General features: G+C 38.6%; 1 protein-coding gene across 2 annotated transcripts in view; it reads right to left on the reverse strand.

The window, feature by feature from the left end:
- Positions 1–16,200, reverse strand: part of OTOA (otoancorin) — a 35,238-nt gene extending 19,038 nt beyond the window's left edge. For both annotated transcript variants that reach the window (XM_059826504.1, XM_009807777.2), the window contains exons 1-17: positions 16,122–16,200; positions 15,751–15,779; positions 15,629–15,659; positions 15,508–15,535; positions 14,522–14,609; positions 13,173–13,304; positions 11,505–11,740; positions 11,186–11,289; positions 8,260–8,366; positions 7,665–7,804; positions 5,033–5,156; positions 4,438–4,653; positions 3,726–3,893; positions 3,271–3,411; positions 2,621–2,676; positions 2,119–2,236; positions 1,538–1,611 (exon numbers count right to left, since the gene is read on the reverse strand). In XM_059826504.1, coding sequence (XP_059682487.1) covers positions 1,538–1,611; positions 2,119–2,236; positions 2,621–2,676; positions 3,271–3,411; positions 3,726–3,893; positions 4,438–4,653; positions 5,033–5,156; positions 7,665–7,804; positions 8,260–8,366; positions 11,186–11,289; positions 11,505–11,740; positions 13,173–13,304; positions 14,522–14,609; positions 15,508–15,535; positions 15,629–15,659; positions 15,751–15,779; positions 16,122–16,200 — 1,871 coding nt within the window. The remainder of the gene's footprint in view (positions 1–1,537; positions 1,612–2,118; positions 2,237–2,620; positions 2,677–3,270; positions 3,412–3,725; positions 3,894–4,437; positions 4,654–5,032; positions 5,157–7,664; positions 7,805–8,259; positions 8,367–11,185; positions 11,290–11,504; positions 11,741–13,172; positions 13,305–14,521; positions 14,610–15,507; positions 15,536–15,628; positions 15,660–15,750; positions 15,780–16,121) is intronic.
- Between the last annotated feature and the right edge of the window lie 1,351 nt (positions 16,201–17,551).

Genomic DNA, 17,551 nt, shown 5'->3' on the forward strand with positions numbered 1-17,551 from the left:
AATTCAAAAAGTCTTAGAAAGTAGACCTGACCTTCATACACCCATAACCACACCCATAAAATCTGTGATGACGGAAAAATTTAGAGACAAGTCTGGACTTGAAAAATTATAAACCAGCCAGGCCAGAAAAGTTGCAATCAATCCACACCTTACTTTAACTTACATCTTTTCTTCCAGTTCATCAGCACATCAGCCTCATTTCAAAAAAAGGCTAAGGGTTATAAATAGCTGCAAGTGGATGAAAGTGCTCCGAGACGCTTTAACACCATATGAAACAAGACTGTCTACAGTTCAGAAACTTTTCCCCTTTCTCCTTTTTTTTAGGAACAATTCTCTGATGAATGAAGATGTGGTGGGTGGGTTAAGGAAAACAAGTAGTTTTAGAGTAGGCTTCCTTTTTATCGAAGTCCAAGAAGGCCTGCCAAATTAAACAAAATTATGCTCTTTCCCACCCAGAGTGGCAGGCAGCCTTTGCAAATAAAGCCACATCCCAAAGCTACACAAGCCCAGCCTTACCAGGGTTCGTAGGCAAGAGCACCAGAAACTTCTGATGGCCCTGAACAAGCAATACACAATTGTTGGCCAAGTAACTTGGTGCTGCAGTTTGTAAAAAGCCTTGTATTAAAGTCCTTCTATTATTATTTTATTGTTTTTAAATAGAGTAATGCCTTTTCAAACAGAATCGTTTTCTTTTCTTACTTTTTTCAATTAAAAATATTCCAAGAAAAGAATAGTTCTCATTCTCTTTTATCCCTTTAAGCATGTAGGACGAAAGAAATAAAGAAAAAGGGGAATTAAAAAGTTGTATAATTCCGGAGCTCCTATCAAGGTACAATTACTATTTTTTTTCTAAGGAAAAAAGCTGTCACTGAATATTACTTGGCTATCTACATAATGCAAAGTTTTGCTAACTTACAAAAATGTCTTTAAACACACTGAAATGTTTTTAACCATACAGAGCAAGATGCTCAGGCAGTACCCAATGGCTTTGTTTTACATATCCACTCTCAAAAAATATCCACTCTCAAAAAAACCCTAAACAAATAAGCAAACCAAGTCTTACAACCTAGGGGGAAAAAAAGAAAAAAAAAAAAAAGAAAAAAAATCCAGCATAAACTACATTTAAGTCAGTTTTGTGATTCTAAACAATTATGCTCAAGAAAGCCCAATGAATTAATCCCTTCATTTTAGCAGACATCAGCAACAGTATAAGCAGCAACATTATAAGCTTTTTCATTGCTGCCGCACCACTGCACTGTGATTCAGCCTGCGCACAGAGTGTTTCAAGAAGAACTGATTTCAAGGATGCAAAGGAATCCACAACTGTGACAAAAATGGGCTATAGTAAAAGACATCATTTATTACCAACTTTCACTTGACATGGATTTCGGCTACAGTCAGTGACCACTTTTTATAAATTACCATTTGTTTGAATCATCAGTTTTCTTAGGACTGAAAAAAGTGCTCAGAAGGACTACTCCACTACTCTGTACTGCTACGAATACAGTAACTTAAGATGTCGTAAGATGTAACTTACGGAAGCACCAATAAGAGGAAGGGAGGAATAGATGCATTGGAGACTTTCCAAAACTTCCAAGCCAAACAATTAACCTAAAACCAACAAAAAATTAACATCTTAAACATTTGGAAATTTTGAGGCATAAAGAAAATATGGTTTGTTTATTACAGCTTATAAATCAGCATATATAAAACTGTGCATATTATCTTCAGAGAGCATTTTTCTTCGGCTTTTTAAAAACAGTTTAGAGTTTTCTTTAGTAGACATCAGAGATGAAATACCCTATATTTGGGTGCATGACAGCATTTGTATGTTTTCAAAACTTACATGTATTTCCAAACAGATTCCTCATGAATTAGCAAGTTAGAAGGACTGTAGAAGTTTCTTGCAATTTATAAGTGACAAATGAAATTGTCAAAATGAAGTACGATAACAGACAAATTCACACATAAAAGACTTAAATGAAATACATAACAGACAAGTTCCACACACACAAGATTTTGAAAAAAATAAAACCAGAATTAATCAAATTCTAATTTACCTACAGTTTAGATACTGGGAAGTATGTTTATGTACACAAAATCTTTTTTTGGTTTTACCTGATAGGGAGAAAGCAGATGAAGATTCTTTTCAAAGAATTTAAAAGTGTTTAAAAAAAAGTCTGTGCCCATACTTTCAATGAGTTGACAAGTTACTCCTTTCACAAGCTGTCCTGTGCTGATAGGAAAAGCAAAGTTCAATCTTTTGAATATTTAAGCAGGATATAGGCCCTACTCCCCACAACCATGTCCTAAGATACAGTTTCTTGACTGCCTCTCTTTCCCCTTTCTTGTAATTGAAAGCCCATTGAAAGTAAAAGTATAATCAAATTGAAAAATATTGACTGAGCCTTAAAATATCAAAACCTCTGCAATGCTTTGATCCAGATTTTGGATTTGGAGACCCATTTTAATGAGGAAGGTGAATTATCCTGTGGTACCAAGGAATGAATAAACATAAGACAGTACAAAATAACCACATTAGTGTTTATGTTTACCTCAAAGTCACTCTCATCACAAAACTAGACTTAAACTCCATTTCAAGAGAGACTATAATCCATACCTTAGCAGGTCAACAGGATAGTTTTTCTTAGACAGTAATTCATACAGATACAAAGCCTGAAATAAAACCCACCATATTTAAAGTTAAGCTTAGGTAATTCAGTTGTAAGAGGCAATAACTACTGCAAGGTTTTTGTATGCTTAACTCTCTTATGTACTCTAAAGGCATTTCTATGGTCCAGTTTGGCCAACCAAAAGGCTTGGCATCCAGCTCTGAATTTCTTCACAAAAGAAGACATCACTGACTGTCACTATGGGATGATGTTAAACATGTTAATGGCACACAACCGCAGAATAATTTAGGTTTGAAAGGACCTCCGGAGATCATCTGGTCCAACCTTGCATCTCTTGGGACAGACCCAAAGGGCTGACTGTACATGCAAATGCCTAGTATACGGTACTGGAAAGAGATAATTTGTGTGGCAGAATCTTGAAGACTTTTAAACTCAGCATATTAATGCTTCTCTTTCTGTAACATTATCTCATAATGCTTCCTAGGCTCTAAGTGACCTCTGGTTGTTTATGGAGATATATTTGGGGCAGTTCCTTCCTTTTACTTATGTTCCTTAAACACATAGGTATTACAACACTTTTCCTATTCTCCCATCATACTAAATTGCAGTGGAATGGGAACTGCATAATAATTTTTACCTGGCTGCTTCTTAGTTCTTTTTCTTTCGTCATTGAAGAATTATATCCAGTCTGCTTCCATAAATCACAAAGAGGTATTTCTTTAAAGAAAGCTCCTTGTATATCTTTGACTGATGAAGAAAAATCTCCAGATGCAGCTATCTAAAAAGAGGAACAGATAAACACATGGCATTTCAGAACTAATAGTTAGATTTACAGGATTCGCCCTTCTTTCTATTCTGTGTAATATTTCTCTTAAGAGGATAAAGGAAAACCACATCAGTATTAAAAATGCCACAGGACTAAGCAAGAGACAGCCTTCAAAATATACTTGATATTCAGAAAAAACACTGGAAATATTATCCATTGAGCTAAAACACATATCTTGGTGGCAACATTTTAAATCATGCTCTGCATATCTGGTTATTGTGCTCTTGTGCAGAAAGAACCTGCTACACACTCGAGTTTATAATCACCTTCCTGAGGATCCCTTGCTGTTGTGCAGGCGATAAGTCAGATAAGTATTGGGATGTTGTGCCTCGAATAATCTGAGAAAGCTCCTTTGGGTTCATGCTGTAGAATGACTGGGTGTTAATACCAGTTACCAATGCGCCCATTTGACTAACATTATAAAATGATAAAACCTGCAGAGATAACAGCACAAACAAACAGAAAGTTTTCTGGCTTGTGAACAGCAGATATATTTAAAAGCAAAAGTTAATAAATAAATCAAAACTATTATTGTTGAATACTTAATACATTTCTTGACTGGGGATGCACTTTCCTCAGATTTCTTTCAATTCAGACAAGACTGTCCAGGGAACAAATGCGACAATTTTTTCAGAAGCTCCTTTTTTTGAAACTTCAGAGAGGACCTTGATTACTTCCACCACAGTATATTTGAATATATAGTCTGTGATCTCTGATCATGCAAATTCTGCCTAGGGCAGTGATACAGACAAAATAATATACACAACTGCCAAATGCAAATAGTCATTCTCTCTGTTACTACAGCATTCCTTTGGGAGGTACAGCCTTGGATATTTTTATTTGATTTAAACAAAATCTTCAGATGACTAACAGTACTAAGAAGTCTTGTACTAAATTTTTCCAAATCTACAGTTATTGTTGAGAAAAAGCCATTTCACTTTTAAAACCAGAAGGTAATAAAGCTGTTATCAGAGGTACCTTTTCATAAGAGAGGTATTTACTGGATAAAATCATAACTTGGCTTTTTGCCCACCCAGAGACTTGGTTTAATGTTGCAATAGCATTATGCACTGCTTCAGGTGACAAAGATTCCAGCTGACTTGAAGTTAGCCCAACCACAGCATCTGACAGAGATCCAAGGATATCATTCAGTGTCTGGTTTTGCATGGCAATGTTCAGGAGTTGAGATTTGAGCTAAAGTAAACAAAAAAAGCAGATGGGAAATAAAAATCTGCCAAGAACCAGTTTTCATTATCACCCAAAACTTTAACTGCAGTTTCTGGAATAGGTGTTGGAAACCATTAAGTGACCACACACTTCATAAAAATTCAAAAATAGAATCACAGTTGTCAAAGGAATACGGAACACGAGGAAACAGAATGAGAAAAGAATAAGCACTGTAAAAAAACAAAAATGGGCTTTTATTCTTTGCATTATATGATTGAGAACTATTTCCAATTATTTCTTAGATCCCAGTAATTTTTCACTCTTTTCTTTACGAATTCAAGAAGACAGTCTTTTCTCCTCTGTTTTCAGGATTAGGTTAGGCAAGAAGAACGAGCATTGTACCCACCTTCTGAACCTCAGCCTGGAAACCTCTCAATTGATTGCATTTCATCATTTGATGAAGTAAAGCCCGGGCCACAGCAGCATCCATCTGTTCCATGTCATCATAAAAGCAAACCAACAAACCTAGCCTATATAGAAGGAAATACATTAGCCAACTTCTGACACAGAAGGTGTCATTCTCAGGAAACTGAAATATAGTATGGTATACCCTACTTGTGCTCAAAACTTGAGTCATTTCTGTCTGTCACTAGTGCCTTAAACTGCAATATTTAATAGTCCACATGGCCTGGAATTTGGGTATGAAATATATGCGCTGTTCTCTGTATTCAGCTGAACTCTACCCAGATTGCTTGTGCTGTCAAAAATTTAACTTTTCTGGTTCCGTTTGTCCATGGCTGGATTTTCCCAGCTAACGACTCCACTCCCCTTGGCAGAATTTGCAGTATAATCTCTACTTTGAAAAGGATGGAGGGCTAAAAAAGTCTCTAGAAGTGGCTTGCTGAGTTCCCATCTGGATTGATTGGATGTTTTGAACTCTAAATCCTGCTTGGGTTTCACATGCAACGTAATTCATTCATGTGTCAGAGCGGCAGCTAGAGCATTACATTGCCTCTTTATCGTTTCAGGTTTAAACAAAGCCTGCTGTATTTCACATCAAACACAGGACTGGCTGACGGATGGAGACCTGTCCAATTCAACACTTGCTAGGAGAAAATGTGCTGAGGCTCACTGTCTTAGTTGTGCCAGCACAACAGTTTGCAAGGCAGTGTTGTGAACCAGATGTGGAGCTCATTTTCCTCCATAGTACCCATGCTGTAATATTAAAGCCACCATTTCCATTAACCTCTGTAAAGCACAAGCGCAACCATAGCTGGTGGAGAGAAGCAGTCATACCACCAAGGGTAAGCACCTGCAGTAGGTGGACTTCTGACTTAGGCCTTGTGCTTATTTACTGCCATTACCTGCAGCCCTGCAAAGGAGGTCTGAATTGTGCATCGCTCTCTCTGGACTTCAAACTTCATAGTGATGGTGATGAATTCATTTGTAGGAAGCCTGAATCAATCCCCTGTCACTGTAAACAACTAGCCTTTGCTTTCATAACGTACACAGGGCAAGAACCTACAAAGCCCAGCTTTCCTGCTACAGTCTGGTTTTTAGCAATTCAATGATGCAGGATAGGCAGAGTCTAGGCAATAATGTCCAGATGTGAACTAAATCAACAGCAGATGATGCTGCAGCACTACCACAAACTCAGTAAAATTCTGCAGTGCAGAAAGGCTTAGCTTTTAGTTCCTCTAGTCCTTCAACAACAACCTGCTTAGCGATATAACAAAATACTGCTTCAGCAGCCCATCTGAATTCATGGAACATCATCAAACGAACATACAAATCAAAGAAACATCTATAACTGCATTTTTATAACAAATAATTACCTTATGATGCATTATTGCATAGCCACCAAGAGCTCTTCATCTCCTTTGGGATTAGCAGCAGTGAATAATACTACTTCTTAAAAGTAAAATTGCATTTAAATCATCAGTATGATTAAAATGAGTAATACAAAATAAGTGTGTTGTAAAAATGAAATATATTAAGGTTTACGGAGCATGACATTTCTCTCATCTGTGAGAATGTGGCACCTTTCCTGAGCGGTAAAATAATTTTTAAGATTCCCGACATTGAAATTTAGAGTGTGGGCATAATTTGTCTCTCGCTTACATCCCCGACAATCAGCAATACTTCATGGAAGTCAGTGAGTTACATTGCGATAATGACAGGAGCTGTGAAGCCATAAAGCATATTCTCCATTAGTTTAAAACTCCAAGGTATCCCCCAAGGAGACTACAAATAACTTCAGACAGTGGTGTCTTGGGACTAAATACATCCATTTATACGACAGTGTAAATGCAGATGTGGAGTACAGCACTTTCTCGCAGGTAGCTCATGCTCACTGCATATTTATGAGTAAGTTTCTTTTGGTTTTTTATTATTGTTAAAGTAAGTTCAGTGCTGATTTGACAGCCCTGAAAATGCAGTTTCCTGCTTACACACGCAACAGTCACAAGCGTTTAAACGTGGCTTGTTTCTCCCCTGCAGGACATAAAGAGGACAGCAGGACAGGCTTCACACGCCTTCACCGTGTGACCTCTCTGGTGACACCCATGCTAATTAAAAACCACTTGCAGTCCTGGCTGGCATGAACGAAGATTTCCTCCTTAAATCCTAATTGTAACATGATTTCCACAAAACACCTCCATCTTCTGTGATTCAAACAGCCAAGGCAACTCTTGTCCCTCTATCCCAATTTATTTTATTGCTGTACTGTACAATGTGATGGAGCTTTAATTGGGTCCCCCAGATACTGCTGTAGTCCTCCTACTAGTACTACAGACAACTCCTCACTGTGCAGCAGGAGACAAAGTATTAGCTAATAAGGCACACCTCCAAAAATGCATAAAGTAGCAATTCTTCACTGTTGCTAACCAGGGTTGGATTTCAGCCTAGATTTTTCTGCTGGAAGGAAAAAGCTATGCTGCATCAACAATTTCATCAGCTTTCTATTGCTGCTCTCTTTTCTCCTTACTTATTCATTCTCTTCATACACAGCCATAAAAGAAAAAGAAAAGCAGTCTTGCCTGTAGATAGTTGAAGTGTTTCTCATATCAAATCCCGATGAGTTTATTCTTTCCAAGAAAGCTTGTGCAAGCTCTGGTGTGATATCATACACTGTGTCCAACTGCTTTGTTGCGTTGTCGTAGCTAATGAATAGTCTTATCTGACGAGTACAAACAAAATCATGCATCAGGATTATGAAACAATTACATCCACTAAAATACGTTTGACACTCTAAATTAATTGACTCCATTCACGTTATAGAGAAAGGAAGAAGATAGATTTGGATAATACAGTATTTTTGAAGGCAAAGCTGAGTGAGCGACTCTCTGTCAAGCTGTCATATAATTTCAGGGTCTTCTATCATTGGTCCCTACCTTTCTTTCAGTACAAGTCACAGAAGTCTGATACAGATAAACAATGACATAATAACGACAGGCACTTTCAAATTCCAAAAAGAGAAGAATATTTGGTTTACAATGGATTTAGATTCACTTTATATTTAAGTAATTAAAATATATAAACTTCTTTTTCATGTTTAAGTTTGCATTTGTTTTCATATTGTTTGTAGCTGACATCACTTGACAATGATATATTCAACCCCATTTTGTTACTTACTTCATTGAGGCTAATCTTCAGAATTTCTTCTAATGGGAGATGGACCATGTATCTTCCCAAAATCCATAAGTTTTCTGCACTGACCCAAGAAGCTGATTCATTGAACTCTGTTTTGTGTAAATAAATACCCACTACAATGTTAAGAAAGTAATTATTTTTCAAATGTATTGTACCCAGTATATTGTTATTGGTAAATAATAAAAAATTATCTGCAAATCAGAAAAATCCTTAGCAGAGAGAGTCAGGTTCCCTCCATTAGCTAGATTTTAGCGCCACATTTTTATAAGCCCGTACATTTTTAAATGAAAATGAAATAGTGATTCAAATGTCTCAAATTTTCTCATATGAAAATGATTAATGTTTTATGTTGTTGAAATAGAACATGGATAAAGTATGGAACAGGAAAAATTAAACCAATAGTATTAAATATGGAGCAGCACTTTTTAAATTCAGTTTTCCTAATCAAATGTATTATTTAAGAACACCAGGAATGCATGATACTTTCTAACACTTTATATATCTTATATATTATTATTGATGATACCACTCATTTCAACAATATGCAATAGCAATAATGGGGAAAATGAAAAATCATTCATATAGCTATATGGAAATAAGTTGGCAAAAAACCCAAAATACTGCATAACAGTTAAAGAATGTCATTCATTTAGTAACATTCTCCCAAGGATTGAAAATTAAATCAAGATCCAAATATCCCCAAGAAAAAGTACTTATGGGCTAGGTAGGTACTTTGAGCCACAAAGACAGCGTTTTCTCCAAAGTGTCATAATCTGGATGGCTCAACATGCAATACCTCTGAACATACTCCTTAGCAGTGCTGATATTCACAACTCTGTTAAAATAAAATAATCACTGCACTTTGCAGAGTTTTCAGTATCTGAAAAAAACCAGCCTATAAATATCAGAAGCTGATGAACCCCATTTAGTAAGTGACTTTTTTGAAAACACAGATCTAAGCTCCTTAGCTGAGACAAGACAATGCTCCCAGCAGACCTGTCTGTAAAGCCTCCATTTTTTGAAATTATAATATTCCTGGTAATGGGAGGTAAGAAGAGATTTGAAACATAATAGAAGAGTTAAACAAAAACTATCACAATTTAAGGATGTTGACTGTGGCCTTTACCAGAACAGACTTGCAGTTACCAACCATGGTAGCCATGATCCCCAAAAGCTGTTTTGTTATTTTTAAATAAGGTACAAAATTCAAAAGTTACAGCCTCCTGCTTTTGCAAGGGCTACCAGCATGCTTCATCTCTGAATAACTCAGTATTTTTAGTATGAAACAAGTGAGAATTGGCTGAGTGGCAAAGAAATTTCTTGAAAGGTTTGACTCTTAAGACATAGAAGCCACACGTCACCTCCTGCTCACCCAGTGATCCAGCTGCAGGGGCTGCCTGACACCGTGGGGAGAAGCGGTATGATGGAAAAGCCCTCTGCATTTCTGCAGGCACAACAGAGACACGGCGATGAGCTCTCTGTCAACAAAACCAGCAGAAATGCTTGGGAGGTGGCCCCATAAGCACCTCAAATATGAGGCTTCTTTCCAGTTTCTTTTCTGCTGAGCTTCAGTGAGGAAGATGCTGCTTCTGCAAGAGGGCTGACCCCCTTCCCAGGCGGTCCCAGTGCTACCCACATATAAAGTTAAAGTGAATAAATCAAACTATTGCAGGACTCTTCTGTTGTCCCACACTCCGTGATGTGACCCGTGGTGTGCAGATGTACTTGAGTGATCTTTAGACTTGCCAACCTGGACGTTGGTAGCAGTCCAACTGTACCTGCTCAGGGCTGATGGGTTCTCCAGCTCATACTACCAGAGCTAGCTGGTAATCAGTCCACACCCGATGCCTTCAGGAGTGGATTCACCGTATCTACACTGCTTTGCATTTGAAGCAGCAACCAGGACTTAAGAGAGGCATGGTAATTCTCAGTCCCTCCTGAGCTGGGTGATCCTTTACAAACTGAGGGTTCACTAACGTTTCAGTCACAACCCAAGATGCCTGGTGCTGTGGGATTTTCCCAGCACTGCTGAGTATCATCAGGCAAATTCTACATCTTTGCTTCCCCAGTAATGCACTGGCAGTAATACCACCTCACAGCAGTGTCATGAACTTCCTCTCTGCAACTTAATGGGTTACTCTGATATTTTAAAACGGCAGAAGTCCCAGCAGCCAAATTCAGCTCCACTGAAGCAAGTGGGCATTTTGCCTTTGATTTCCAGGGAAAGAGGAAGAACATACACATCTAAAAGTCTAAAATGCTCCCATGACAGCACTGCTGGGACGTTTGGTGAAACCCAAGTGCTGGCTCTGATGCGTCAGTGCCGCTGCTGCTTTACAGCCCCCTCGTGGAGCCTGTCCTGCACGATCCCAGCTGTGGCACATCTGTTTAAGACACGTTAACAAGGCAAACAGATGTGATAAAAGACACAAAATCAGAATCAATTAACTTTGGTTTTATCTTGTCCCTTTTCTGAACGAGTCAGTGCTACGTGCAGTAGAACTTCCACAACATCCTGCATTTCTTTTGCATTTTCAAACAGTGCATTGGGTAATGTACTCTGAGACAGATCTATTTTTCTAGTCTGAATAGGAGGTCAGAAGTGAACCACACACTTGTGCAAGGTACCTGACAACTGTATCCTATTTAAATCTTAGAAAAAGGACTTGAGTACAGAGACTTTGTGTGTAGCTCTGTGCAGAAGAGATGAAGAGCAAGCATCTTTGGAGAACTATTTGCCATGAATAACAAATACACTACGTTTACTGTATTCCGGAGCAAAGGTATTCAATACAGCTACTCTTAAACAGACCTATGTTAAATTTGGGAAACAATTCAATACAATGAGTAGGCCTTTTTCTGACTGTTTTATGATAAGCAAGAAGAAAATACCTTATACATAACATACCACTCATGTTATAGGATTTTTGTAGAATCTGCTTCATCCAACTATACAGAGCTCTCTGTGTATTTGCTGAGGTTTTGTCATAGAGGTCCTTGAATACTGTTGATCTAAGTGACAGAAGAGCATGTTAGTTCACTAATGAGTTAACTATTTATTTTTTTAAATGACACACATGGACAAATGTTTTTAGAAACAGCAACACATAAGCAGAAAACTATATCTGGAAAATAGGCTGAGACCATATAGTAACCTCTGTTTAAAAGCATATATAGTCAGCAAATAGTACATAGTATTAATTTTGTCTGGAAATTGAATGGCTTACAAGTTTCTGAAAGCATCCTCCTGCAGAATGTTTGGGAGGCTCCCAATGACATCAGGTTGGAGATAGTTCACCGCTGACACACGCAAAACCTGGCTTAGGATATCCACACAGTCCAAAGCACTCAGAGCCGGAAAGCATTTATCCAGTGTTACAAGGAACAAGGTCCTGTTTACTCCTGGGGTTTGAAAAATTCTCTCTCTCGTCTTGTCCCAATCAAGACTAATATTACCCATTTCCTGCAAGCAACAAAGGGTTAAAAGAATGTCGCTTTGATTAATTCAATATATTGTTCATTTTGAGGCCTGACAGAAAGTACTCTACAAAAAATATGGTACTGTTCTCATGAAAAATAGCTGTGAAATACTGTCTGGTTGCATTACTTCTGGTAATTCCTTTCTTGCATAGTCCAGAGACCAGCTTGAATCTTTTGACAAAATCAAAATGAAAAACAGAAAAATAATCCAAATGGCTGAAGTTACAGTGTGTGCTCTCACGAAAGAATTAGTTACTTGGAAAATGAAAGCATATTGGAATCGAATGGGTATTATTTCATACATAATTTAGCATGTAGACATCTCTAGAACAGACCTTTTCCCATGCAGTATTTCTTGCAGCTGTTACTACAAACATTCCCTCCAGAAGATGGGGCAACATCAAGGAACCAAGCCCAGGGAATAAAGTCACCCTGGTTGGGGATGGATTATTAGGTTGCTCCGTCTCACAAGCTGACGTGTCTAGGACAGCCTGTCCAGAGCTGATTGTCCTGGGCCTGGTGATTTGTTCATGCAGGACTATCAGTCCTGGAAGAACTGGATATGCCGTTTGAGAAGACGAAATTTACAGTTTATTGAAAGGACTTAACGCTCTGCTGCTTTGGCTCCCAGTGCATGCTGCACACCTATCTTGTGTGCTTTGGCAGCAGGAGCTGCACCACCGTTGTTTGAATAGTGGACTATACAGTGTTTGTTCTGGGCAGTCACCTCATGCATCCGGGGAAACTCTCTCCCTTTCTCCCAGATTAATCTCCATCCCCTCAGCAATACCCAGGCTGGAGCCCTTCCTCCCAGCAGGGAAGATGCCAAGTGCTCTCAGACATCAGGCTATGATCCCACCCCTGCAGTGGAGATCCCCTCTGCAGGGGTGATCCTCCCTGGGTGGCACTCCCTGACTTTGAGTGAGGCTTTTAAGATGCGTCACACAGGGAACATGCCACAGAAGCAAGCAAATGATGTTTTGCTGCCTACCCTCCAAATCGCCTAATAATTTGCTTGCATGCTCCCATAACTTATTAACAAGATAACTAATTTCACCTTCTTTAGTCATCTTGGCTCTCTTTCTAGCCACTGAAGAAAGCAGATACTCCCTGAGAACAACTGGCCCTACCTACCTTAGATAATTGCGTAGGAAGGTAAATCATTCTCTGGAGGTTTGTTTCTCTCCACTGATTACAGAGAAAATCCAGACGACTGACTTGGACTTGGTACCAAACTTTTAGACACAAGAATTAAATGAAGTAAGTCCAACCTAAGGAGAGGGGCTCCTGGAACCTAATCCAAGCCAGCTAAGTAACTGCACGGCGTGCACTGCGGGACCGCCAGTCTGGCCCTTTCCCATTTATTTACACCACTGACAGCAGCTTTTCTTTTTCACAAGTGCAAAGTGACTTACAAGATGGTCCTTTCTGCTGTTGAAGAGATACTTCATTGCAGTTCGGAACTGCTGCTGATCAAGCTGTTGAAATTCGGATAGTAGTTGCCTAGGCTGGTACAAAAGGTTCTTCAGGTAACTTTTTATGGACATCTGAAGTATAGAAAAATACACGTAATGTACATAAAACTCATACTATTGTACTAAGGGCATCTTTTACTCCCTGAAAATCTCTGCTTAAGGAGAGATAAGTGCTTAGTTCCTGTATTGTCAACGACTAGAGTAACTATACTCAACACAAACTGTAAACAAAAATAATCTAAATGTAATTCTGAAAGACGGTAATTTTTAAATCCTATTCTTGGGTTCATGAGCGAGTCCTCTCCAGTGAGCCATTTAACAAAAATGCCTCAGTTTCTCTCTTCATAAAAAAAGAGTAATAATGCTTTTCTGCTTCCCACAGCAAAGCTGTGAAAATGAAACTTTTAAAGAGCTTAGAAAAATCAGGTACCGTGTGCATATTAGTATTACTTAAAAAAAGGAAGGAAATGTGCAGTTAGGTGGGAGGAAAAGTCTGTACCAGGTTGTAAGGCAAAAATATTCTCTTTCACACGAAACTGCATTACCACTAAACAATCTTGTGCCTGTTTTGAAAATCTAAAGGCAATTATAACATTGGAACAGAAAGCACTGTAAGGCTTATTAGGACCAGACTGGAGTAAAATCCCTTCTAATTCCTGACAGAATTATTTCAGATTTGGTTTGGAATTCGAGTTGAAACTGTTCTTTGTTGTCTTTGCTTAGCTTGCATTGCCACCAACAAATATGAACATAGTTAGGTCCCTGCTGCCTAGGGGGTCCAGGCCTGCTTACAGCCTTAAACTGTTAATAAATCTAATCAAATGGGAAGAGGCAGTGTCAGTCCCATGTAGGTTTGGATGAGCTGTGACAGTGAAATGCAGCTTGGGAAAAGGTTCAAGCGCTGTGGAGCCACGTGGCTGTGCACTTTTGAGAATGCCTGAGGCTCAGAGATCGCACATTTGACACTCTCCTTTTTCAGAGTGTGCGTGTGCGCGTAGGGAGGAGTGAGGGGTTCAGGTTTTGATTAGCAGGCTACAGCCCCACTTAAACCAGCTCATAGCTAATCATAATGACCAGGGATAAAGAACAGCAACTTCGTCCTATATCATTTCCACTTTTTCCTATATCACAACCAAAAAATCTATTCCTATTTCCTACTTATCTGCTACACCGTAGATCTGTTTGTTAGTTATGTCTATTATTGACAACCTAGTTTTGGCTACAGAGATAGGTTGCTTTTTTAATTCCTTTTTAAATAAAATTTTTCATGCATTTTAAATGGCACAAACCTGTAGGCTGCTAAGAGTAAATGTAACTTCCTGGGCATGAAAATATGCCATGACTTTTGTAAGCATATCGGCTGTCCAGACATTAGAACTGTAACAGAAAACAGGACCAAAAATGCCAGTAAAATAATATAACATGTAAAATAGCAGATTATGAGACAAAACAAGAATAATCACACGAGTATTCAGCTTTCTGGCCTAACCAAACTAATAGCCGACCTATTTAATGCAATGAAAACACATGGTTCAATGAGGAACGGAATAAATTATAGTTATGGGGTTTTTCATCTAACTCCACAACCACCCACAATAATTTCAATTTTCCAACGTGTTGCCATTAGTATCATCTCCGGGCATGAGAGAAGCTGTGCTGTGGCTAGTCCGGAGCTGTAGGTATGCTTCCTGGCACCCCATTATGCCTGTTCTGGTCTGCTTGTGGGAAGAAAGCACAGTGACTAATGTCTGCTGCCTTTCCCCCAGCAGAGTCATTAATTTCAGTGTGTCGTCTTTACACAGCCATTGATTTGCTCAAAATATGTAGGAGTGGAATTGCCTTTGAGGCTTATACTGCTCCTTCAAATTTAGACAAAATTAGCAAATAATTCAAAAGTCACCAGGAGCTGGAAGAAGTGGGATGGATGGGGGATGGAGCAGGGCTGAAAGAGGGAGATGGACAGAAAGCTGGAACTGCACTTGATTTCCTTAAGAAGACATTCTGAAACATATGAACAAAGTTAATTATAAAAACTTTTGAAAACTGTAGCAGGTATTTATTCTCAGCCTCATTCTATGCATGTTTTTTGCTTTATCGTGAAAACCAGCTTTTTTCGTGTTAAGAGGAAATACTCCTCACAGGAGATCTAAATCAAAGTAATCATGTGCCAATTTCATTCTATCCACAATGTTCCAGTTTCTGTGGAAATGAAACAGATCATATCTGAAATGCAAGATAATAGAAAAAAATCAAGATGGTGAGAGGAATACATTACCTCTGAAAATGAAGTATATCAAGGAGGGCTACATATGAGAAATGGAACATAAAAAGTTATGGTGAGTTATTGAGTTTTAATACCTTTTAGAAGCATAAGTGGGAACAATTTTGTACATTACCATTCAGATATTTCCCAGTTATTACTTCCTCCTAAGGAAAAAATGATAACTATATGTAATAAATTGTTATTTTTAGATTATGATATAAAATGTTAGTAGAGAGATCAAATAAAAATACTAACCACGGCTTTGTGTAATAATGGAGGCAAATCTGTAAAAGATTATCCCGTTACTAAAAGCTGATTTAATGTTTTACCATTCAACTGTCTTATTAAAAAAATACATGTATTCTATGCAGCGATCAAAACTATATATACACATATAGTTTATTTACAAGCATTTAATGCAGTTTTGATTAAATGTATTTACAGAAACAGTGAAAATAAAAGGCTGTTAAATAATAAGCAATTTTGGTTACATTCTTTGCTGGCGTAGCTCCATGAAGTCAAGAGACTAAAGCCCTAGTTACTAAACAGTACTGCGTCTATTTTACTACACATAGCTTTTTCCATCTACACAAAATATATCCCTTACACAGGAGTTCCGGTCTTACCTTCAGAGGTCTGACTGTGTGTAATCTCAGCATGATTCACTGATATCAATAAGAAACATATCTTCAAAAGTCTGGACATTTCTTCTAGTGTTTATTAGAATGAGAAGATATTTGGATTGAAAAGGAAAATAAAAAGAACTGAGTCAAAAGGCAACGTTCACTTTCATAGCTATAAATCAGAGACATCCTAAGCTATGGAATACAGACAGAGATCAGAATGATCTAAAAGTGCTTGCTCCCTAGTTTTTAATTTAGATCTTTTTCCAGGATAGAGATATATTTTATACAAATACAAGTCCACCAAGTGTGTACATGCAACTAGATTTATTCTCCTTTTAGCAAGTAGCTCTTTCAATTTTCTTCCTAGTAGCACTGTTTATTTACTAAGCCCCATTCCACCTAAATATGGCTTAAATGCAGTTTAATTTAAAAAAATGAACCAAACAAAACCCTTTTAAACTCAGATAAAATAGAAAGGAAATAGAGGGAGTGAGAACAGAACTAGTAAAGAAACTCCAGGCAAACCCTAAGACTCTTCTAGCTTGTTAAGTTCCTGCACTATTACTGCAGACCAGGTCTGGGACCCTCTGTTTGCAGATCTCTGAACTCAAACGGTGGGAGGGCCTGGCCCTCTCCCTTGCCCCATGTCAGCGCAGGGTGCTCCAGGCAGGGAGGGTGAGGGAGTGCTCCCCTGCTCTGCAAAAAAGGGGGAAAAGGTCCTTGTGCCCTTCTGAAACAGAAGGAAAGCGACACATTTGGGAAATGGGGTTCAAGACCGTGCCACTTCATTTAGATGGATCAAAGCACTAGTCTTCGTACTCATGAGAAGTACACCACCAATTTTTCACCATCAGCTACGACACAGTTTCTACAGAAATACGTGTTTTAGTAGCTTTTGCTATCCCTGCTGCCCTGTGCTATGTGGCATAAAGATCACTGAAAGATAAATTAACTGGCAGGGCAGTTAACGGGATAACCAGAGCTTTTCACCAGGGTGTCACTGATTCTTGTCAGAAAAGACTGACAGTCTCATAGATGTCCTATATGAAATAAATTTGTTGCTTTCAGTCTAGTTCCTGAAGGACAAGGACACATTGCAAGAACGCCCAGCCTGAGAAGCAGCAGGGACGGAAAGGGAGCAGAGACTCAGCAGGTCTCACTCACGCAGGTGTTTCTGCAGCCACGTCCCCTCCACAGCACCAGGGACCGTTAACTGCTTTAATCCACGTCGCACCAAGTTTACTTCAGAGAGGATTTTCTGCCTCTGCATCCTCAGCCTGGCCCTCTGCCCAGCCGTGAGAGTCACCATCCCCACAGGTAAAACAATTAATTAATCTGAGATATGAGATGATGCTCTGCTCTACAGATTGCAGCTTCTTACATTGGGATTAGTCCATGATTTTACCAAATGACAAATTACCAAATGTTGG

This window comes from Gavia stellata, chromosome 18 (assembly GCF_030936135.1).
Source record: "Gavia stellata isolate bGavSte3 chromosome 18, bGavSte3.hap2, whole genome shotgun sequence".
NCBI classification, from domain to species: Eukaryota; Metazoa; Chordata; class Aves; order Gaviiformes; family Gaviidae; genus Gavia; species Gavia stellata.